Source organism: Cladophialophora psammophila (genome assembly GCF_000585535.1).
Source record: "Cladophialophora psammophila CBS 110553 chromosome Unknown aczJe-supercont1.6, whole genome shotgun sequence".
NCBI classification, from domain to species: domain Eukaryota; kingdom Fungi; phylum Ascomycota; class Eurotiomycetes; order Chaetothyriales; family Herpotrichiellaceae; genus Cladophialophora; species Cladophialophora psammophila.
The window spans coordinates 1,377,135-1,399,853 of record NW_006912927.1 but is presented as its reverse complement, the minus strand read 5'-3'; the positions used below and the strand labels follow the sequence as shown (position 1 = coordinate 1,399,853).

The 22,719-nt window shown below is 52.2% G+C and overlaps 5 protein-coding genes across 5 annotated transcripts; 4 read left to right on the top strand and 1 right to left on the bottom strand.

The window, feature by feature from the left end:
* Window positions 1-797: 797 nt before the first annotated feature.
* On the top strand, window positions 798-1,322 carry A1O5_04842 (uncharacterized protein; the record flags this gene model as incomplete). Its single annotated transcript, XM_007745446.1, has 2 exons — window positions 798-996; window positions 1,096-1,322. The coding sequence occupies 2 exons, from the start codon at window positions 798-800 to the stop codon at window positions 1,320-1,322; spliced, it is 426 nt and encodes a 141-aa protein (XP_007743636.1).
* Window positions 1,323-2,467: 1,145 nt separating this feature from the next.
* On the top strand, window positions 2,468-7,841 carry A1O5_04841 (uncharacterized protein; the record flags this gene model as incomplete). Its single annotated transcript, XM_007745445.1, has 2 exons — window positions 2,468-6,802; window positions 6,849-7,841. The coding sequence occupies 2 exons, from the start codon at window positions 2,468-2,470 to the stop codon at window positions 7,839-7,841; spliced, it is 5,328 nt and encodes a 1,775-aa protein (XP_007743635.1).
* A 705-nt stretch (window positions 7,842-8,546) lies between these two features.
* Window positions 8,547-11,984, top strand: A1O5_04840 (uncharacterized protein; the record flags this gene model as incomplete). The annotated part of the gene is made up of 1 exon (XM_007745444.1): window positions 8,547-11,984. The coding sequence occupies one exon, from the start codon at window positions 8,547-8,549 to the stop codon at window positions 11,982-11,984; it is 3,438 nt and encodes a 1,145-aa protein (XP_007743634.1).
* A 993-nt stretch (window positions 11,985-12,977) lies between these two features.
* On the bottom strand, window positions 12,978-15,537 carry A1O5_04839 (uncharacterized protein; the record flags this gene model as incomplete). The annotated part of the gene is made up of 2 exons (XM_007745443.1): window positions 12,978-14,795; window positions 14,842-15,537. The coding sequence occupies 2 exons, from the start codon at window positions 15,535-15,537 to the stop codon at window positions 12,978-12,980; spliced, it is 2,514 nt and encodes an 837-aa protein (XP_007743633.1).
* A 1,448-nt stretch (window positions 15,538-16,985) lies between these two features.
* On the top strand, window positions 16,986-22,436 carry A1O5_04838 (uncharacterized protein; the record flags this gene model as incomplete). The annotated part of the gene is made up of 9 exons (XM_007745442.1): window positions 16,986-17,284; window positions 17,340-20,172; window positions 20,305-20,337; window positions 20,492-20,595; window positions 20,675-20,720; window positions 20,778-21,206; window positions 21,303-21,658; window positions 21,763-21,986; window positions 22,078-22,436. The coding sequence occupies 9 exons, from the start codon at window positions 16,986-16,988 to the stop codon at window positions 22,434-22,436; spliced, it is 4,683 nt and encodes a 1,560-aa protein (XP_007743632.1).
* Window positions 22,437-22,719: the final 283 nt, after the last annotated feature.

Genomic DNA, 22,719 nt, shown 5'->3' with positions numbered 1-22,719 from the left:
ACTTCTAGCTCAAGACAGGAGGCAATGGGTAGACGATATTTTGCTTGGGGCTTTTTATGGAGTTTTTGGTCTTATATCTAGCTAAGCGTCACCCAGGCCCCGCGACCGTTCTCTTCTTGTCCCCAGTATCAGGAGATGCAGCGCCAGCTTAAAAAACCCATGCCGAGTATTATGGGGGATTCTCCGGATGTGGAGAAGCCACGAACATCTCGAGGGTGGGCAATACTTAGCTTGTCCAGCTGCCCTCATCAGGAGGAGGTGGGGCAGTCTTGGTGCAATGTTCCCCTCTACAAGCACGAGTAGGATCTCAAACGACGGGTTGGTGACTCTTAGGCTCGGTCCCTTCTCAGTCGTTATATGGCGGGGCTCAGGACCTACCAGGTAGTGTACTGAAGAAGTATCCGAGTGAAGAGCGCAACGTGGATCAATGGATTGTCTGGGTGCATGTACTGTACCTCGACAGAAGGCGATGAAACCTCCCCCAAACACACCTTCCACCACGCAGCCTCGTTCACTTTGGCCGCAGCCACCCCGTCCTTGGCCGTCGTAGCCCCGCATTAGAGTGAGTCGAAGGCGGCTCAGAGGTCAAATCTGACGAGCTGGTTTTTGACAGGTACCGAAGCTGTGTCTGATCAGTCACATCTTGTTGTACACGGCGAAGTTAGTGGGGCTTATCCGGGCGACCTCGGTCTTGCATTCTCCTCTTTCTACGAGGTACCGCAGAACTATTCTCACTCTTTTGTCAACCTTGTTGAGGACTTCGCACACTGTCCACGTGAACGCGCCCACCTGTAACCATGTCGAACGCACAGGAAGATAGAGCGGCCGAAGCGCACAAGACCTTTTACGAGCAGGGCTTCCAGATCCGAACCGCAGTTGCTGGCTCTGAACACGTCCAGCGGTCTCTCCAAAATAACTCGTCTGATTTCGCTCGGCCGATGCAAGATCTGGCGACGGAGGTAGGATGGGGGATGATCTGGGCCCGGCCGGGACTTGGTGAATCCCTCTCCCCTTCCTACGAGACTGTTTCATGTTTGAAAGAGCCATTGCGATGATATTCTGTCCATGTTGGAAGAGGCTAACATGGCGTTGCAGAGCGCAAGACTAGAAGTTTGCTGAATATCGCCATGCTCTGTGCTCTGAATCGAATGACCGAGCTAGCTGTGCATGTCAGAGGGGCGGTTCACAACGGTGCGAGCGAGGTAGAGATTCGAGAGACCATCATGCAGGTTGCAATCTATTGCGGATTTCCCGCAGGCCTCGAAGGGGTACGAGTCGCCGAAGGAGTATTGAAGACCATGCGAGAACAGAAAGACTCTTGACTGAGATTGAGGGAAGCTGAAAGAGGCATCGACAGTGAGTTCCACAGGATGGGGGGAGCGACTGCTGCATGTGCGGGTTTCGGGAGTGAAAAAGAAGCTGAGGATGTTGGGGATCATGCCATCAAGACACAGTCACTTGTTTGTTTCACCCGCTGGAATCTTGGTGAGGTAAAGCCAGCATATGGCCGACTTGATATCGCACGGAGAGGGACTCTTCTGGCCACGGGGAAATGATACTGGCTGTTGGAGGAAGACAGACCCCTGGACAGCTCTGATATAGAAAGAGAGAGAGCTTGCGCAGAGCTGAGGGAGGGTCTAATTTACAATGTAACAAATTTAAAGGTTGCAGGATCAGTTTTGGCAAGCATCGAAGCGTGCTCTGGTTTGGTTTGAGATGTCAGTCCAAAAGTACCGCAGTACCGCAGTACCACAGTACAGTCAGAGGGGGGGACAGATGGGGGCCAGTTTGGCCTTCTGATGGCCGGTGGATGTGGTGTTAGGTATTGTCAGGCACCAATCAGCCCTGGGTGCCCTCTACCACACCAAGGCGAGGCCCTAATTCGGTGCCAATGTCGGCAGCCGCAGGTGGGCACAGGTGGGCACAGGTGGGCATTGGGCACCTCGGCAGCCTTACTCCCCGGTACTAACTCAAGCTGCTCAAGTCTCTGGCAGTCCCTGCGATCCCTGCAGTCCCTGCTCGCCTGTATCATCATTGTCCGCATCCCGCTGACAGCCAGCACACCAAACAACACCGACACCAGCACCGCACATCTCGACATTTTGCCCGTTTGAAAGCCTTGATCCCGCATTTATCCATTCAATATTGTTCAGATGGATCATATGCCACTCGTCTCGCCATCATTTACATCTTAGCGCTCACTACTGCACAGCGCTGATATTGGTCCAATCCTCCGAAAAAGCCCATTGCACATTCGTTCGTGGCCGAATACTCTGTACAATATTCCTCTCCTCAGGCTGCCAGCGACCTCAGATGACTCGGCGCAGCGCATCACAACCTCCCGCTCAGTGATTCGCGCTGTTGGCCTCTGAGCGACCTCGAACATGCTCAGCGACATCCCGAGCCGACTCTGCGTGGACTCTGCCCTCTTGCCTCGCCATCGCGTCTTCTATCAGCTGCGCTGACCATGGCCAGCTATCACCAAAATGGGCAGCCTTACTACCCTTCGAGCAACCACCCTTCGTCCGGCCAGAATAGTGGCCATATCCCCTACGCTTCGCAATCCATATACCCTCCAAGACCTCTCGAGCGCTCGCCGAGTTTCGATGCCGGGGATGACGAACACTACTTCGATGGAGAAGAGCCGCCGCGGGGAGCGCAGAGACACCACTCCTATGCTCCACCACCAGCAGGAGCAGGAGCGAGTCCTCCAGTGAATAGGGCCATGTCGGCGGCGAGCCAGCAATCGTCGGTCACGATGCCATTCCGGACAAACACACAACATGCAGCTTTGGGCGGGTATCAGCATCAATATCAGACAGCCGTATCCGGCCACGCACCCTACAATCCCGCCCAATATCATCAGCAGCAGCAACAGCAGGCTTCTTACAATCCACTACTCTATGCTCCCCCCTCTCAGTCCGCCCATCCCACAAGCACCTATCAACCGTATGTTCCAGCTGCGTATGGCGATCCGAACCTCGCTCGTCGCACTTCAGTCTACAACAGCTACGGGTCCTACGATGCGAACTCTCAATTTAACTACTCTTCGTCCCAACCGCCCCCGCCCCCTCCTCGCTTTGAGACTGTCGCATTCCCCAATCCACAAGCCTATGGCGCCTACCAGCACGATGTATCCCAGCAATACCCCGTCCAGCATCACGGTGTGTCGTCAACTTACTCTCCGCCGGCTCCTATGCCCCCTCCGCACGGCAGGACGGCGAGCATCCCAGAAGAAGCATATCCCTATCCTACGGGCTCGTCGGCAACATATCCAACCTCAACCCTTACTACCTATTCGTCTCCTGATATAAACCGCAATTCCTCATTTGCGAGCCGCATGAGCAATCAATCAGCTTCGCCTCAACCATCACTCCCTACGCCGCCGAGCAGACATCCTTCCAATAGGTCCCCTCAGCGTACGAATACGCTGGACCGGCATCCGCAAGGCAGATCTCTCCCGGGTCTTCCGTCAGAGACGGAGTCGGACAATGACTATTTTAATTCCACAGCGCCACGGAATAGTGGAGCACGCAACACTGCTTCGACTGGCTATGACGATCTGATGCAAGATCTTAACGAGGCGATAGGACAGACCTCGAGACATACAAGGTCAGGAAGTGATTACAGACATCCCAATTCGAGAGATGAGCGACAAGATGCCCTGTTTCAACAACCTTCCCCCAGGCCCCAACTTTCCCCAGACGAGACACCAACCCATCTCAACGGGAATATCGCCTCCACAGGGGACGCCTATATCAATTATGGGGCGTTTACTGACGACAGTGACGCTGAGGCTGCTGCCGGGCTCGCTGCTATGCAAGCCCTGGATGAACAGGAAAGAGCAGAAGACGCGCGCCGGCGTAGTGGCTCGGCCACCCTCTTTCCAAGCCAGCCACGTGCAGACGAAGTGGCTCCCAGACTTTCCTCCCAGGAGCAAAGCAGCGACAGCGATTACGCCGGCTACGGCGATTTAAGTCTCGCCGGTGGAGGGTACGCGCCTGATATGGCTTATGGCGAATCTGTTGTGTCCAACTATGCAGCCGCTGCAACGGCCATGCCACAGAGTGAGATGTACGGACAATTGAACAACTTGAACACCAGAATGAGTTCCGTGCGCAGCTCTGGCGTCTCTTCGGAAGGAAGGGAGTCGCAGACAAGCGGATTCGAGTCGATACCGCCACTAGAGAGCCTCCATCCCTTCTCTTCCACGCATAACGTGGCTCGAGTGGACACTGGGGGCACAGGCGGTCTGACAGAACCAAGTCCACACCCCAGGCGGTTGAGTTACGAAGACGGAGATGAATCAACCATGATTGAGGCAGAAACCAATCGGACTTCGGCAAGCTCGAGTCCATCACGAGAAGAAATGCCGGACCTCTTCTTCCATCCTGGCATGAGCCAGCAGCGTCCGCTTCCACCTCCTCCTTCGCTCTCAGATCCGGGTTTGCGAATACCGCATCTGATGCCTGCTGGCACCTATACTCAACAAAGCCGCTTCTCTCAGTATACTGATTCCAGTACACGCGCATATCCAGCAGCTCCAGATGCCTACCCCGGCACGCTACTGACCCCAGCAAGTGTTCCTCGATCTACCTCGCTATCAAGTGCACGAAGTGCTCCTAGGGCTGAACAGGTTAATCGCTCGAAAACAGATGCAGACCGTCAGAGGCTTCTGCGGCAGCAGGGGAGGCCGATGTCTGACCTATACGACATCTCTAGCCCGCAATCTACCGTAGCACTGGACCTTCCAACGATTCCGCGGAAGCGGTACAACCCGTCCAAGCTGACGACTGATCAATTTAAGAAATGCTCGGAACCTTGGGCGCTTAGCGCGATCTTAGCGTGGATCAGGGAGCTGGCTGAGGAAGAAGTCGATCTGAAAGAAAATAACATTGTTGAAGGCATCGTTGCACTTTTCATGAACAAAGTACCAACAATGTACATTACAGAGGCTGAATCTCTAGGAGATCGAGTTGTCAACCAAATGTTGGACGCAAATGCTCTCGTGAGAGAAGAGGAATGGGTCAAATTCGGACCTGGGACGATGTCGGGTGTTCTTTATCAACTGACAGGCATCGGATGTTATTCTTCGAAGTCGCATTTGTACCATACCCGTGGTCGGTGTTACTCTTATCACTGCATGAGAACTCTCAAGAAACTCGATCTCGACACCCTGCCCGTTGAGAAGAAATCTGAAGATTGGGCTACATTCTACAAACTCAAGAAGGAGGATATTGAGACACACGACAAGAAAGAAATTGAACGCCAGAATGTCCTTCACGAAATCGTCACAAGCGAAGACCTTTATATTAGCCAGCTCGATGTGCTCAGGGTCTTATATCGGGATCGTCTTTCTGGGGCACAACCGCCCATCGTACCTACCAAAAAGCTGCCGACATTTCTCAGGGAGGTGTTCGGTGGCGTGGACAAGGTCAAGAAAGTCAACCAAGACTATCTCCTAGGCCAGCTCAAGTACCGACAGACTGAGCAGGGACCTTGGATTGTTGGCTTTAGCGACATTTTCCGTGAATGGATTCGAAAGGCTAGGCCTGTGTATGTGGAGTACGCTTCAAACTTCCCTCGAGCGGATTACCTCATGCGGCGCGAAGCCGAACGAAACATTCCCTTCAAGAGCTTCCTTGACCAGGCCCGAGAGGATAAAAGATCAAATCGGCTAGGCTGGGATAATTATCTGAAGGCTCCAATTACCAGACTGCAGCGCTACAGCCTGTTACTTTCTACTGTCCAGAAGAACATGTTAAAGGACTCCGAGGAGAAGGCTAACTTGGCCTATGCTTTGGATGAGATTCGAGCTGCCACTTTCGAATGTGATTCTAAGTTTGCGGAAATGACCAAGAAGATGGAGTTGATTGAAATGCAGACCAAACTGAGGCTTCGACCACCCATGGAGAAGGAGGTTGAACTGAACCTTGATCACCTGGGGAGAGAAATCATCTTCCGAGGCGACTTGCAGCGTGCTGGAGGTAAAGGCTTCCAGTGGGTTGAGACTCATGCCATTCTTTTCGATCACTATCTTGTCCTGGCGAAGCCTCTCAGCCGTGATCGCAGGGAGGGATATTACGACGTCTCAAAAGTCCCGATCCCGATGGATTTGCTCGTCCTTGAAAGCTCCAACGACCCTGCCGTTGTAAAATCCTCGATGAAGGGAATCGGAGCGGTCACTACCACCGTCGCACCCCGTGGCCAAGCAACCCCCGATAATAGGCTTGCGAGAGCGCAATCTACTGCTAGTGGCGGGACTCCAGGGCCATTGTCACATACAAGTACCAATCTCTCGATCGGTTCAGGCAATACAAGCCAGAGCATGGTCCCCATCACCACCCTGGAGTCGGGCAGTTCAAAAGAGGAGAAAATCATGTACCCGTTCCGTGTCAAGCATCTTGGCAAGACCGAAACGTACACCCTCTATGCCCCCAGCGCCCAAAATCGGCAGGACTGGTGTGAGGCCATAATTCAAGCGAAAACGAGGCATGCCGAAGCTTTGTATAAACAAAATGCTGAACCGTTCAAGTTGCGAGTGTTGGCGGACACAGCTTTTGGCTACGAGGGTCTGACGTATCCCGCAAAACGGATCCTGATTAAGGGGACCCCGTTGGACAGGGCTATCCAAGAAGCCGAGAAGAAGTTCGAAGGCCAGGGCCGACCAGCACCAGTCTGCCGAGCTCCTGTCAATTGCGCCACCGTGTTCAATCAACCATATGGTCGGCTTATGTGCGCTGTTGGTACCGACTACGGCGTGTACATCTCCGAGTATCAAAATTCTCGGGGATGGGTCAGGGTGAGTCGACATCTGCGGTGACTTTCAGAGCGACTAACATTCCTAGGCTATTCAAATGCAACGAGTGACCCAAATTGCTGTCCTGGAAGAGTTTAACCTCTTTTTGCTGATCTCAGACAAAGCTCTCATTGCCTACCATCTTGACGTTGTTTGTCCACCAACGGGCAATCCTATCACCCAAAATGACGCCTCGAGCCGAAAAGCGCCACAGAAGCTGTCTGGCTCCAAGGACATTGGCTTCTTTGTGACAGGCAGGATGAAAGAACGGACGCTAGTCTTCTACAAAAAGCGGGATGGTATAGCGTCGACCTTTAAGGTGCTCGAACCCGTCCTGCAAAAGAGTACTACTAGTCGGTCCCGCTTCTTACCATCCGCATCGCGACGTGGGCAGACGGAATTTTTCCGAGAATATGACGAGTTTTACATTCCGGCCGAGTGCTATGGATTGAATTTGTTCCAGTCAAGCTTGGCTATATCGACCGCAAGAGGGGTGGAAGTATTGACGTTGGAGAAAAAGCAAACGTGGAGCGTGCCGAACCTGCGAAGCGAACAGCCGGAGACACAAGCCCATCTCAGTTCTATTGCGACTCGGATCAAAGATCTCAAACCGCTGGGGATGTTCAGGCTTGGAGAGGCAGAGTTCTTGGTCACTTTCGAAGAATGTGCCGTCTATGTTAACAAACATGGAGACATTTCACGAGGAGTCGTGATGGAGTTTGTGGGCCGGGCCAAATCAGCATGCCTCTACAACCAGTATTTGATTTTGGTCGACGACGACTTTGTGGAGATACGAGACGCCCAAAACGGCCGGCTGAAGCAAGTGATCGCTGGGAAAGACATTAAGCTACTGGACGACGGTGGCGGCGGCTCAGGAGCAGCCCAAACTCAGACTCAAGCTATGTTAGGAGGAGGAATCAACGGACTCGGGCTCAAAAACTTTGGGAATGCACCACGGACGCCGAAGCTAGTCTTGCAACATCCAGAGTATGAGAAGAGCCACGTCGTGGTCGAACTGTTGTTAGCCACGGACCAGGCTTGAGATGAAGAGCGGCGCTTCTTGGAAAAGGGGAGCCAAGGCGGTGGCCATGTTCTACTTTATTCCGCAGTAATGGTGATTTGGAGGGTTTCCGGGTGCTTCAGGAGGCTCAATCGAGGGACGGAAAGCTCATGACTGAATGAATACGAGTCCCTGATCTCTGGCGCCCTTTTTGGTCATGGGCGATGATGGCCTTTTGCCGGGCTATTTGACGGTGGAAGATATGGATTGGCAGATCTTGCATATAACTATATTAGAGAAATCGACTCTCAGTATTCTTCAGGGCGATGGGAGACTTCTTCAGACCTCTTCTAGACACCACTTATTACGACCCCTTGGTATGAAGTGTCGGGTGCCGGTAAGGCTGAGTTTCCCCCAGTTACCTACGGACTCGCGGAGCACGTACCTCGTACCTTTCCGAGAGGCTCTGGATGCCAAGCGGGCTCCTGGCTTTTGGCCCCGGCGTTTTCCAGGAACCAGCGTAAAGGATGCTTTTTGATGGACACTACGGACATGCTATGTTCGTATTGAGATGCTCCAGGCCATCTAGAGAGCCTACATCCGCCTCTCCGCCAGAATATGACGCGCAGAACGTGATATGCGCTGCCCTCACACGACGCGGAAGTGACCTTGTTCCATCACCACCCACGTTTCTGCTGACAACCAACCTGCGGCCGCCTCGTCTGCCTCGTCTGCCTCGTCTGCGCCATGTTGAGCTCGTTTGTACAGAAGTTCATTGAGCAGTCCTCCCTGTCCCCGGCTAATGACAACCGCCCTTCAAAGGCCTCTCTTTTTCGAGACCAGTTCAGACTTCCAGCCGGTCAAAATCCACTGCACGAGATCACCGCTGAACTATACCTGCCTCTTCCTTCGACCCCGGCGGGAGGCCCTATCACCTCCGGAGAGAAATCGAGGGACAATGGCAACAAATACGTGGGCGAGCTACACCTAAGCGAACACTTTCTGTGCTTCTCAACTATCCGAACTAGTTTCCTGCCCACTGCAAGCCATGCTTCATCCACATCCTTCACGGGCCCTACCCAAGGTGGGGGACCAGGAGGCCATGGCTTTACGCTGCCCTTGTGCTCTATCCGAAGAGTCGAAAGGCTTAACAGCCATCAAGACAAGTTCTCGCTCGCCCTCACCACCTTCGAGGTCGTCCAGAGACCCCTGACCGAGAAGACCAAGGCCTTACAGCCTCCTCCCCGCAAGCTCATTCTCACCCTTGACGGGAGTCGCAACGCCTGTGAACGCTTCTGTGATGGTCTGAAGAAAGGCTTAAGAGAGGGAATGAAAGAGGTGGATAATCTGCGGCTTGTGGTCTCTCAATGCTACTCGGAATACCTTCTGGACCCTGCTCGGCTGAAGGCCAAAGAGGAAGGAGCGACGCCGCCTGATCCACCTGACACTGGACTGGGGATGCTGTTCAAATACCCCGGAGACGCCAGGAAACTCAGAGACCGAAGCAAAATCAGGCTCTGGGGCGAGTACATGCGAGAGAACGGTCGAAATGCCACCATAGTGCGGCAACCAACTTTCCATAAACTTATCCGTGTCGGGTTGCCAAACCGGTTGAGAGGTGAGATATGGGAGATCTGCTCCGGTTCTTTCTATACGCGGCTGAGGAATCCCAGCCTGTACGCCAAAACGCTCGCGAAGTTTACTGGGAAGGAATCCTTGGCCATCGACGAGATCGAGAAGGATTTGAACCGGAGTCTACCAGAATATCCCGGCTTTCAGAGCGAAGAGGGTATTGGGCGACTCCGACGCGTCCTCACGGCATACAGCTGGACCAACGAAGAGGTGGGCTACTGTCAAGCCATGAACATAGTTGTGGCTGCCCTCCTCATCTACATGTCAGAGTCCCAGGCATTCTTCACTCTCGGCGCCTTGTGCGATAGGCTCCTTCCCGGCTACTACTCGAAGGATATGTATGGCACTCTTTTAGATCAGCGAGTCTTTGAAAATCTCGTCGAGCGGACAATGCCCATCCTTTGGGAACATCTGGTCAAGTCGGACGTCAACCTATCCGTCGTATCGTTACCCTGGTTCTTGTCATTATACATCAACTCGATGCCTCTTGTATTTGCTTTCCGGGTGCTGGATGTCTTTTTTCTGGAAGGTCCGAAAGTTCTGTTTCAGATTGGTCTGGCGATTCTCCGTATCAACGGTGAAGAATTACTCGACGTGAGCGACGACGGCTCCTTTATCTCTATCCTTAAAAATTATTTTTCACGGCTGGACGAGTCAGCCCATCCGCAATCGGAGAACGAAAAGTTGAGGGCTATCACCAAGTTCCAGGAACTCATGGTGACGGCTTTCAAGGAGTTTGCTGGCATTACACATGCCAGTATCGAAGAACTGAGAGATAAACACATCGACGGTGTCAAGGAAGGACTTGCAACATTTGCCAAACGGACATCAATCCGGAACTTGGGACCAGAAAGTAAGAAACTGAGCGCCGAGGATCTCAGTGCTATCTACGATAGGTTCTTTGGCGTCTTGGCCGAGCGACAAGAGCGTGCAAAAGTTCGCGAGGCTGAGAGAAGGAAGCAGCAAGATCAGAGAGTGCGGCCGGGGTTATGGACACAACATTCGTCCCGTAACAACGACGAACCTGCTCGCAACGCCGCACCGCTGCAGACTATGGACTACGATGCCTTCAGAGAGTTCCTGGCCAACACGGCCAAATGGGCTGTAACAGACTCACCTTCGTCACCCAGCAAGGAGATTACAAGCCCCAACCAAAGCCAGAGGAAAAGAAGTAAGACAATGTCCCAATGGGGTTCAGGACCCGAACCTGCCGACCATGACTTCATGCAACGCTTATACGGCAAATGGGATGAGTCGCACCAGGGAGAAATGACCCTTCAACAACTGGTTCGAGGCCTGGCCCAATTCAAGGGCACTACAGACATCATGAACTCGATGAGCCTATTCTTCGACCTCTTTGACGACGAGGGTACGGGCAAAGTCGATCGGGAAGGCATACTTAGGATGTCTGAATCTCTCTTGTTTCTTTCTCGGCGAGGTTTCGACGGTGCCATAAGTCCCTCTGATACCGGCAACGGAGTGGCTTCTCCTCTCTCTGCTTCAGACTCAAAGGAAGGCCTAAAATTGAGCACCAATGAAAAATTTCTAGGTAGTGTCAGTGCTTTCATCAGAAGATGTTTCGAATACGCCGATCCAGATGACGCTGTGGACGCAGCAAGCGCAAAGCTCGAGGCAACAACCAGCGATGGATCGACTGACGAAGGAGATCTACTCGATCTTACAGAATCACGCTCACACCACAAAACTGTCACGTCACCCAAACCAACAGAGAAAGATCCCCTGTCGGAGGTGACGCCGCCGCATACACCGTCGCTCTCACACGCCCAAGAAAACCGTATATCCTCATCCTCTCGCGCTGCTTCGCACAACCTCGCCCTCGATCCTAACAAGCCATTACATATCACCCTCCCGACCTTCCGCATGGTCATTCTCGCAGATGAACTCCTCGAGCAGTTCTTTGAGACGTTCTTCCCACAGTCTTTCCGTCTGAGCGATATCCCTCCCAACGCCAGCTCTTTATCATTGGCGTCAACCACCAATACGCTCTCAGGAAATCTAACCACATTCACGAATCTAGGTACGCCTGTCAAAAACTTACTCAACGGCGCACCCTCAAACAAGACTCTACCTGACGTCGGCCGCGCCGGTGGTATTGTGGAGCCGGGCTCTCGCGGCCTTCGAGGTGTTCTAGATAACATAGTGAACGACGGGATGCGCATGGCGGCTGAAATGCGGAAACGTATGGATGATGCGCAGAGGGAGTTCGAGCGGAACGCCCGTGAGCACGGGCAGAAACCCTATCGGGATGACGAAGACGACGATGAGGAGTATGATGACAAGGATACGGGGATTGGGAAGAGAGACCAAGAATTGTTGGAGGGGGCCGAGGTCGCTAGTATCCGAATCGCTCCGGGTGCTGTTGGGAGTATAGGTGAAGGAGGTGTGAGAAGTCGAGCGGAGAGTTCTACGACGCTGAGTTCAAAGGGAAGCGGCAGTGGCAATGGCAGTGGGATGGGAACATTAAGTCGCAAGACCACGGGCAGTGCGCATAGTGTGAGTATTTTGGATGTCAATGATACAGATTCGAAATGATACGGGAAGCCAGGACTGGCAAGGTGCGAAGGGCGGGCAGGGTTGTTAACCAAGGTACTTAGGGAGGAACACAATAAATTGTCCAGATACACACCAAATACCCACGGAATCCACAAGACGATATCTAGCTACTAGTCAGATGGCAAATGGCATGAAGCTCTCTGATCATCATGAAGCCAGCATCATTATCCATCATTCATCATCATCCCATCGTTATTGTTCAGCCCAAAATATCCCTCCTAGTATAGGTGGTGCATCGTATTTCTTGTCTTAAGCACGATGTACCGTATACAACTGGCTACAAATACAGACTACTTCGATATTAAGAACGGTGCCGCTAAGTGGGTGGGATGGAGAGGGTGTATCTTTCGAGGACAACTCTTCCCTCTCTGGCTAGTGGATCTATGGCCGACGAGGTTCGCATAATGGGTGCCTTAAGTGCAATGAAGGGGGGGGATATATATGACAATATATAGCCTTGAAATATAAGATATAAGATATAAATAGAGGAGGTAAGTGTTGAGGGAAGAAGAGGTGTCGGTTCCGTGTAAGCTATTTCATCCGCCTCCCGTTCGGGTCAGTTCCAGCAAATGCTTTCTATCGAGGAGGATCCTCCCATGTTCCGATGTAAGCGTCATGCTGTTTGGCGAACTGGATGCCGGATTGAAAGAGAAGGCTCTTGTATTGTCCTGATTTGAGTGAGTTGAGGTGAAAAGATCGCATCTGACCGGCACCCCCATCTTCCACTTCGGGCCACGTTATAATCAGCCCAGTCCGTGAGAGACGGCCCCGAGAAGAACATATCAGTCTAGGTGTGCCTCAGATCCATCGCTTTGGAACGCCGAACCTAATCGCTTGGGCGCCTGAGAACAATTTGGTTCTCCCAGCTTGGGAGTTGTGGTCAGTTTTCATCATGTTATATAGTGCTCCTGGCGCCTTGCTGGAACGCAAAACCTGAAATGCAGGCGCCGATTCGGGTCGTCAAGGGCCGTGTTACTCGTCGTCGTCACTCTCGACAACGTTGTTTCCCTTCCGGGCAATAGCCTTCTTTGTCTCTGCCTCATCTGGTTTCGCTCCGTCATTTCTCTTCTCTTCATCTTCAACATCTCCTTCTCCTTCTTTCTTATCCCCAGCGACTTCGTCCACCTTCTCTGCAACGGCTTGGACCTCGTCCAAGGCGCTCTTTGCCACGTCATCCCGATCAAGCGTCGGCATCTCGTTGATATCGTCCTTTGACGGCACGACGACCTTTAGTCCAAGATCCGGCTGCTTGCTGTACACACGAAGCCCGACCACGCAGCTCGCATTCCATGGGTTGCGATTGGGGTCTTTTTCATTGTCGTCAGAATCTTGTTTCCCCTCATCCACTGCGGGCGCTTGACAAGATGACGACGTAGAAGGAGTTCTCACTCCAGCCGGGATAGGAGTCGATGTCCCAGATGGGGAAGTTGAGGTAGCTTCCGACGGCGATGAGGACGTAGGGAGCTGGCCCTTTTGATGAGCTAGATCGTAAAGTTTGCCAATTTGAGTGATCTTATCTCGTCGGTGGATGTTTTTTCTGATGACATTTTCCACTTCATCTCGTCCGGTTGCATGCGCTTCGACTTTGACCAGTACAGTGTAGGTACCTTTAGTTAGATGTGCTTCCACATTCACGGAGCGTATCAGCTCATAGTTCATCTTACTTCGAGCGAGATACTCCTCTTCATCGTCGTCGTCTTTCTGCACCCGGAATTGCAAAGTGTAATTATACTTTCCCTGCAATCCCTTGAAGTACCGTTCATCAAGTTGGGAAAGTACAATCACAGCATCGGTGTCTTCAGGGACAACGATCGAGAAGTGGTTGGTCTGGTAGTCCAGCGTACTCCAGGGTACTTGCACCGACATCCATTGCTGAGCAACATGCCAGTCCGGTCCGAAGATGCGGGTCCGATCAATGTATTTGTACTTGCTCAGCATGTCTTTGTAGGTCATCCAGAAGATACCGTCGTCGCCAAATTGGTGGTTCAGTCGTGTCAACCACTCAGCGGTCCACTCTTTGGAACCATCACTCCAGGCACCTGTCCACTCTTTTCGGCCCCAAGGATTGCGGATCTTGACCAACCGCTGTCCGTAGCCTTCGTACGTATCAAGGACGGCGTAAGCGTGCTGGCTGACGATTCCTGACCGACGTTCCTCTCGGACCTTTTCGTTCGCCACAAGATATGGGCGCCACTCGCGCCAGCGTGCAGCAGCACAGGAGAAAACGAAATCCTTTCCGATGCGGCTGAGCTCATTTTTCCAAAAAGCATCTATGTCGAGGATGTTGGTGGTGTAGATTTCGGTGGTGACGCCGCCAGTAAGGTCTTCGATTGCCTCCCCGGTTTGTCCACCCGAGATTGATGCATAATCTCCATGTGCTTTGGCATAGGCCTTTTCAAGAAGGCTCACCCAAGTCTCGTTTTGATCCCGGCATTGAGCAAAGTACAACGATTTAGACCCGCGCTGGAAGAGTTCTTGATACTGATCTTCCTGGTCCGGCCGTCGAATTCCATATTGTCCCAAGACAACATCTCCACTCTCGTCGTATGCTGGTGCTCGGAGATACAGCTTGTCATCAATGATGCATTGGTGCCACTCACCGTCACGGTGGAAGACAAAGCCATAGACACCAACGGCTTGGTCTTGAATTACACAAACACGGTCAATGAATTCTTGATTGCAGCTCAAAGTAGAAATGGCGGCTAGGAACCAGCAGTCTCCTGCTGACCCCTGTAAAATATCGTCATAGGAGACCCCATCTACGTAGAACTCTGGATCGTCGAAGATGTCCTAGTGTTCGGTGAGCGAATATTCGAGCCATGACATAGACACTTACAGTAACTCGCTTTGCATCTGCCGGATATTCTTTGTCGTCATCTTCGATGATCAGACCATCCAGACAATCCCTGATCCTTGTGATCTTCAGATCTCTTTCGATATCCCAGTGAGAATCGGTATATTTCTGATTCGAGGCTCGACATTCCTTGATGATTCGTTTCACGTCCCGTATACAAGATGCCTTGGCATCTTCATACGATTTGATCGCCCTGTGGGCAATTTCGCCAATCAGTGTCACGGCACTGAGATCCCTTTCCGTGATGCGGTCGGGTAGAACGCGGGTGACTTTGCCAGTGTACTCAGGGTCGAAGTTCTTCCAAAACTTCTTCATCTTGGCTTGAGGATGGGGCTTCTTCTCCTTCGCTGGAGGGGGTGGAGGTGCTGGTGGCTTGTCCGGCACAAGCATAAGCTTGATTGTCTGGCCACCTCCCAAGACCAGACCATCTTTGGGAGGTATCGGCTCATCTCCAGTGCGGTTGGTTGTAATGGTAAAAGCCGGGTTTGATTCATCGCCAGACCTTTTTCGATCTCCGTCTGTCTGCTCGTTTGCCCTATTTGCTAAGTTATCTTGGGGTCCGGAAAGATCCATCTTGATAGCATTGCCATTGGGCTCGTCACTATTAATGTCGTTATCTTCAGACTTGACTTCGTGAAGAGACGGGTAGCCGTCACGAACAAAGAGGTTTCCAGACATTGTTTGCAGCAAGGCTGTAAGTAGACAAAGAGTGGAGAAGGGACCCTACATTTCAGGGTCCTTGAATATAAAGATTTCTCGCATAAATCGGACCACGAGGCTTAGGAGAGAAAGTTAGGCCACCGCCCCGGTCTGTCCCTGCGTGTGAGACACTAGAGCAGGAATTGTAATCCTATCTTCGATAGTCCAACGTATTGTGAGGCTTGGTTAGTCACACGAATTGGCGGTAAGAAAGCTATCGATACCAGTCAAGGTCTAGCTCTGAAGGGTGGCTTTTAGCGAGAATGCTCATCGGGGCGAGACTCGGCCAACCGTGATAAGACAAGTTTATCGGCGACCCAGAACGCCTGTGAGGGTCTTCCGGGCGCCAATAGGCGGTCTCGAACGATGGCAAGGGCCATGGAGAAGGTCCGGGAGGGTCGCATGCTCGATTGAATGCAGACAGCATTGAAGAACAAAACTGGAGAATGACAAGGCCAGAGCGCCAGAAACAATAGGACCTTTGCATGTAGCTAGCTCGCTAGTTTCGAGGCACTGCCAGAGGCTGGGGCGCCGATGCTCGCGTTCGTAGCTGCACGGACCTGCTGCCTGGGCACGGACAGCATCATCCCACCGTTGCAGCAACGGAGATCTGGGTAGAGAGAACGAGCAGGGCCGGTGAATTGTAGACTTCCCTTGAACAGCTGAGGAATTGGGGGCCGTGGATCGAGGAGACCATTTCCACCGCGCCAACAGCGTGGCCTGGTGAGTCCATTCTTCAAGGGATATAGGATGAGGCTGAAGGCTGCCTCGGAATAGCGGGACGGCGGCTGACATACCTAGGGGATGTTCGGCTCGAACGGAGTACAGTACATTGCACATCCGCGAACAGGGCAAATTCCGTCGAGACTAGGTTGTTAGTGAGTTAGTCATGGCTTGAAGAGAAAGCGGGAAGTCAGTGAGTTGAAGCTTCGGCAGCGAACCACGAAGATCCAGTCACGTGAGAGAAGGACTCCAGTACCGGTGCCTGCGGTGCCTGCGGTGCCTACTGTAGAAGTCTTGATTGGCAACGGGCGGTGAGCCTAATGGCGCCTGGTACGTGCCACTGGCCGTGATCGGACTGGAGCCTGGGCACCATACCACCTGAGTACCGTAGGTACTTGTACTGGGTACTTGAACTGTACTGGGTAGATATAGCAATTAGCTTGTGAGGGGTAGGGTTGGGGTATCAGCTAAAATTTTAGGTAACGGTTTAACCCCGATATTGCCGGGCTCCCTCTGCACATCTTCTGCACGCCCTAAGCTTAGCAATTGCCTGCGTCTGCGCTTTCGTCAAGCCTATCGCTACTATTACAATCCAAAATCTCGGCACCTGCTCTTTTGAATACGCTCTCCACGGCCTTTCCCTTTCGTCGATCGTCGAGGAACAGCATCCATTTTATCTTTACATGCCGAGTCAATTGCAATAGATGAGGGATCCAGAGGCGGTGCAGTCTGTTCTGACTGCGTCAGGACGCTTTCCGCTGAATCTGAATTCTGATTCTCTTCGTCGGTTTGGACCTCTATCAACCCAGCCATTCTGCGGTGATCCTGAGGGCTGGGGCCCTGTGAGCTCCCTCCGATGGGATCTAACGCCCTGCTTTCTTGACATCTGGATCGTGGGCGTCGCTCTTTGGGGTGTGCTGTTTGGTGCCGGAGCTTTGTGGTATTTGTTCACAAAACGGATTGCGCAGGATGTTCCCAAAAATTGGCATTTCTATGCAAAGCTGTAAAGACCTGATGAAAACCCCTCTGTCCAGGTTAAGTGGCTAACCTGGCACTAGAACCATACTTGTTGTCATCATCCTTACCACTGCCCTCCAGGCCTCTCTGCAGATCGAACAATTACCGGGACTATGGTTTCGAGACGTCCGATTCTACACGTCAATCGCCACCATTATCTCACTTCTGTTCATCTTCGCTGTACAATACTACGAGCATCGGCGGTCGCGGAATCCAAATGGCGTTGTGCTGTTTTACTGGGTCTTCTTCATTCTGGCTCACGCTGTGAAGCTGCGTTCGCTGGTGGCGAGAGAATCATACAAGGACCGCCTGCCGTACTTCATCACGTTCAATGTCAGTCTTGGATTTGCAGTACTGGAGTTCATTCTTGAATACCTGGTTCCAAAGAAACAAAGCGTTTATGATGCGTTAGGAGCAGATGATGAATGCCCATACGAGTATGCCGACATCTTCTCGGTTCTCACCTTTGGCTGGATGACTCCCTTGATGAAATTTGGCTACAAAACCTTTCTCACCCAAGATGATTTGTGGAATCTGCGGAATCGAGATACTACCAAGGTCACGGGAGATTTATTGCAGAAAGCTTGGGCAATCGAGCTGGAGAAAAAGAAGCCAAACCTTTGGATAGCCCTAGCCAGAGCATTTGGAGGCCCCTATCTGCGCGGAGCGTTGATAAAATCTATCAGCGATTGTTTGGCATTTGTCCAGCCGCAATTGCTTCGACTTTTGATTACTTTCGTCGATTCCCATCGACCAGGCCGCGAACGACAACCAGCAATCCGGGGAGTAGCCATTGCTCTGGCCATGTTTGCGACTTCAATCTGCCAGACAGCTGCGCTGCATCAATACTTTCAGCGCGCTTTCGAGACTGGTATGCGAATCAAGTCCTCATTGACTGCGATGATCTATTCAAAGTCGTTGCGATTGTCAAACGAGTCCCGAGCTACAAAATCCACCGGCGACATTGTTACATACATGAGCGTTGACCAGCAACGTCTCGCTGATCTTGCTCAATGGGGCCAGCAGTTATGGTCCGCACCATTCCAAATCACGCTCTGCATGATTTCGCTCTACCAGTTGGTGGGAGTTTCGTGCTTGGCGGGAGTTGCTGCCATGGTCGTCATGATTCCTATCAATGGCTTTATCGCTAGATTCATGAAGAAGCTGCAGCTATCCCAAATGAAGTACAAGGACCGCCGCTCCCGGCTCATGACCGAGATTCTGAATAACATGAAGGCCATCAAGCTCTACGCATGGGGCTCGGCATTCATGGACAAATTGAGTCATGTCCGCAACGATCTCGAGTTAAACAACCTTCGCAAAATTGGCGCAGCACAATCGTTCGCGACCTTCACCTGGTCCTCGACCCCTTTTTTTGTGTCGTGTTCGACCTTTGCGGTTTTCGTCTTGGTCAACAACAGACCTTTGACAACGGACTTAGTGTTTCCAGCCTTGACCTTGTTCAACCTATTGACCTTTCCTCTCACAGTCCTCCCGATGGTCATCACGAGCATCATCGAAGCATCGGTGGCCGTGGGTAGATTGACTGCATTCTTCACTACGGACGAGCTTCAGGATGACGCAGTGAGATTCATTGACGAGGCCCCAAAACAGGCCGGGGACGCGTCTGTTTCTATCAAGGACGCCACTTTTACCTGGGACAAGAATTCAGGCAAGAATGTCCTCCAGAATATCAACTTCAATGCCAATAAAGGAGAACTCACCTGCATTGTTGGCCGAGTGGGGGCTGGAAAGTCTTCATTATTGCAAGCTATGCTCGGGGATCTTTACAAAATCAGTGGCGAGACGGTTGTTCGAGGTCGGATTGCTTATGCAGCGCAGTCGGCCTGGATCATGAATGCCAGTGTCAAGGAGAACATCGTCTTCGGGCATCGATGGGATCCTCACTTCTACGAGCAGACGGTCAATGCTTGTGCTCTAGTTGACGATTTCAGACAACTTCCGGATGGAGATCAAACAGAAGTAGGAGAACGTGGCATATCCCTGTCTGGAGGCCAAAAAGCTCGACTTTCCCTAGCACGGGCGGTGTACGCAAGGGCAGATGTCTATCTTATGGACGACGTTCTCTCCGCGGTTGATCAACATGTCGGACGTCATTTAATTAATAATGTCCTTGGTCCTAACGGACTTCTAAGTGGCAAAGCGAGGGTCCTCGCCACTAACGCAATCACTGTCTTGAAGGAGGCAGACTATATGTACCTGCTCCGCGAGGGCACGATCCTTGAAAGGGGAACATACCAACAACTCATGGCCATGCGAGGTGAAGTTGCCACACTCATCAAATCCGCTACCAGAGAAGAAGAGGAATCCGAAGGAGAACGCAGCCCAAGCATCGAGGGCATGGAGTCCGATGACTCGACAACCATTGTCGGCGCCAATGGCGGTAGCCTTCAAGACGAACTTGATGACGAGGAAGTTGAAGAGTCGCAACAAGAAGTCGGGGGATTGGTGCCTATCCACGCCGGACCCAGCGGACCCTCAAAAGCCCGCAAATCCAGCTTTAACACTCTCCGTCGCGCCTCGACAACCAGTTTCCACGGACCTATGGGCCGCGTTACAGACGAAGAACACGGCGGTGCACAACTGAAAAGCAAACAGACCAAAGAAACTGCCGAACAAGGTAAGGTGAAATGGTCAGTCTACACAAGCTACGCAAAGGAGAGCAACCTCGTCGCTGTGGGGATATATTTCCTGGCCCTTTTGGCGGCTCAAACAGCACAGGTCGGAGGTAACTTCTGGCTGAAGAAGTGGTCCGAGATCAACGAGTTGTACGGCTCGAATCCCCAGGTCGGGAAGTACATTGGCATTTACTTTGCGTTTGGCATTGGCGGTGCTGGGCTGGTTGTCATTCAGGTACGTACCTGTCATCTTTCAATCCCCCTGTCTTGGATCTATATTCCGCATGATCCCATCTCTCCTGACTTGTTCTTCACCAGTTGTAACACAAAAGTGACCTGAACTGACATGAACCTGTGAGAACTTTAGACATTGCTTCTCTGGATTTTCTGCTCGATAGAGGTATTATTTTCCCCTTCTTCTCCGAATCCTGAATTGTCTATGTTATCTTCCATCTCCACGTTGTTATCACCACGGCCACGTCAGGCGATAATGGTGCATGCACGCGAGACATGGATAGACGAGTTCACATCTTCTCTCTAACTATTCCCTGAAGGCTTCGAGAAAGTTACATGATCGCATGGCATACGCAATATTCCGGTCACCAATGAGCTTCTTTGACACCACCCCAGTGGGACGCATCCTGAACCGCTTCTCAAGGTACGTTGCAGTCCCGGGCGCCTTCATACCTTGGAGATCATTGCTGGTAGGTACGTCGGTGCTGACCTGCTGTTTCCAGTGACATCTATCGCGTCGACGAAGTTATCGCACGCACCTTCAACATGGTGAGTGGATACAAAATCACATTTCTAACCTAGCACATCATCTAACTCGCCAACCAGCTCTTTGTCAATACCGGCCGCGCACTTTTCACAATCGGCGTCATCGCTGCCTCGACGCCGATTTTCCTCGTGCTAGCGGTGCCTCTCGGCTTCGTCTACATCATGTACCAGAAATACTACCTCCGCACTTCACGGGAGCTGAAACGGCTTGACAGCGTCAGCCGTAGTCCGATCTACGCCCACTTTCAGGAGTCGTTGGGTGGTGTCTCCACCATCCGTGCATATCGCCAGGAGAGGAGATTCACCTTGGAGAACGAGTGGCGCATGGACGCCAACCTGCGAGCATATTTTCCCTCGGTTAGTGCCAATCGTTGGTTGGCCGTCCGCTTGGAATTCATCGGATCTGTCATTATCCTTGCAGCAGCCGTTTTTGCTATCATCTCGGTGACAACTGGAAGTGGCCTGTCGGCCGGCATGGTGGGCCTCGCGGTAAGTTTTCCCTTTGGACGGTGGTCACCCTTTCTCATGCATGTTCTGGGGCGGACGATACACAGCCTCGATGACTGACCATGTTCCGGATTCCAGATGTCATATGCCCTGCAGATCACACAGTCCCTAAACTGGATTGTCCGCCAGACGGTGGAAGTGGAGACTAACATCGTGTCGGTTGAAAGAGTCTTGGAATATGCGAACTTACCGAGCGAAGCTCCTGATGTCATCTTCAAGAGCCGACCGAGCATTGGATGGCCTGCACACGGGCAGATCACCTTTAAGAATTATTCTACACGATACCGGGAAGGCCTGGATCCCGTGTTGAAGGATATCAACCTAAACATCAAGGCTCATGAAAAGATCGGGGTGGTTGGGCGCACAGGAGCCGGGAAGAGTTCCTTGACTCTGGCGCTTTTCAGGATAATCGAACCGATTTCTGGCTCTATTAGGTGCGTGAAAAACGTGGAAAATGGAGGCGTGTTTGAATCATCATGATCATCATGGGGTCCTCCGATCGGATGAGGTGGCAATGAGCTAACCCATTCTTTTACAGCATCGACGGGCTTAACACTTCATCGATCGGCTTGCTAGATCTGCGGCGACGGCTGGCAATCATCCCTCAAGATGCCGCTTTATTCGAAGGCACGATTCGTGACAATCTAGACCCGCGTCATGTGCATGATGACACTGAACTGTGGAGTGTGCTTGAACATGCTCGTCTGAAGGAGCATGTCTCGGAGATGCCTGGCCAATTGGAAGCTGCAGTTCTCGAAGGTGGTGAGTCTGCCACCCTGTCTTCGCTAATAAATCCCCTGCAAAAGTGAATTCGCCTTTCTCGTATTTCTGACTTTGAGATATTGGATTGCAGGCTCCAATTTAAGCCAAGGCCAGCGCCAGTTGGTATCTCTAGCGCGTGCGCTGCTCACACCCAGCAACATCCTAGTCCTTGATGAGGCAACAGCGGCGGTTGATGTGGAGACGGACAAAATGCTCCAGGCCACGCTCCGAAGCAATATCTTCCAGAATCGCACCATAATCACCATTGCGCATCGCATCAACACCATTCTGGACTCTGATCGTATAGTAGTGTTGCAGCAAGGGCGGGTAGCAGAGTTTGACACCCCAGAGGAACTGATCAAGAAGCGGGGCCTATTTTATGAGCTGGTGCGTGAAGCTGGATTGCTCGATGGGTTCGGCAATGGTACAGCGGGCCCGGACCAGCACTAGAATAGGCGTGAGAGAGCCTAGCGACCAAATGCTTCAAGCAAATCATCATTTGACGGGGAACGATTGCCCTTCGATCCGGCCCCGAGGTACCGGTAATTCAGTATCCCTTCCCTGATGATGACGTGCGATCTCAAGTGACAGAGCAACGCCGTACACATGGGTTGAAGGCCCGCCGATCCACCTTGGTGCCACAGAGCGCTCTGCCGATGCGCAGCCTTCGATACGGAAGCAGCACTCTAAACAGCCCGGTGTTGGCTGCGATAAGAAAGATGCCTTCAGGGGA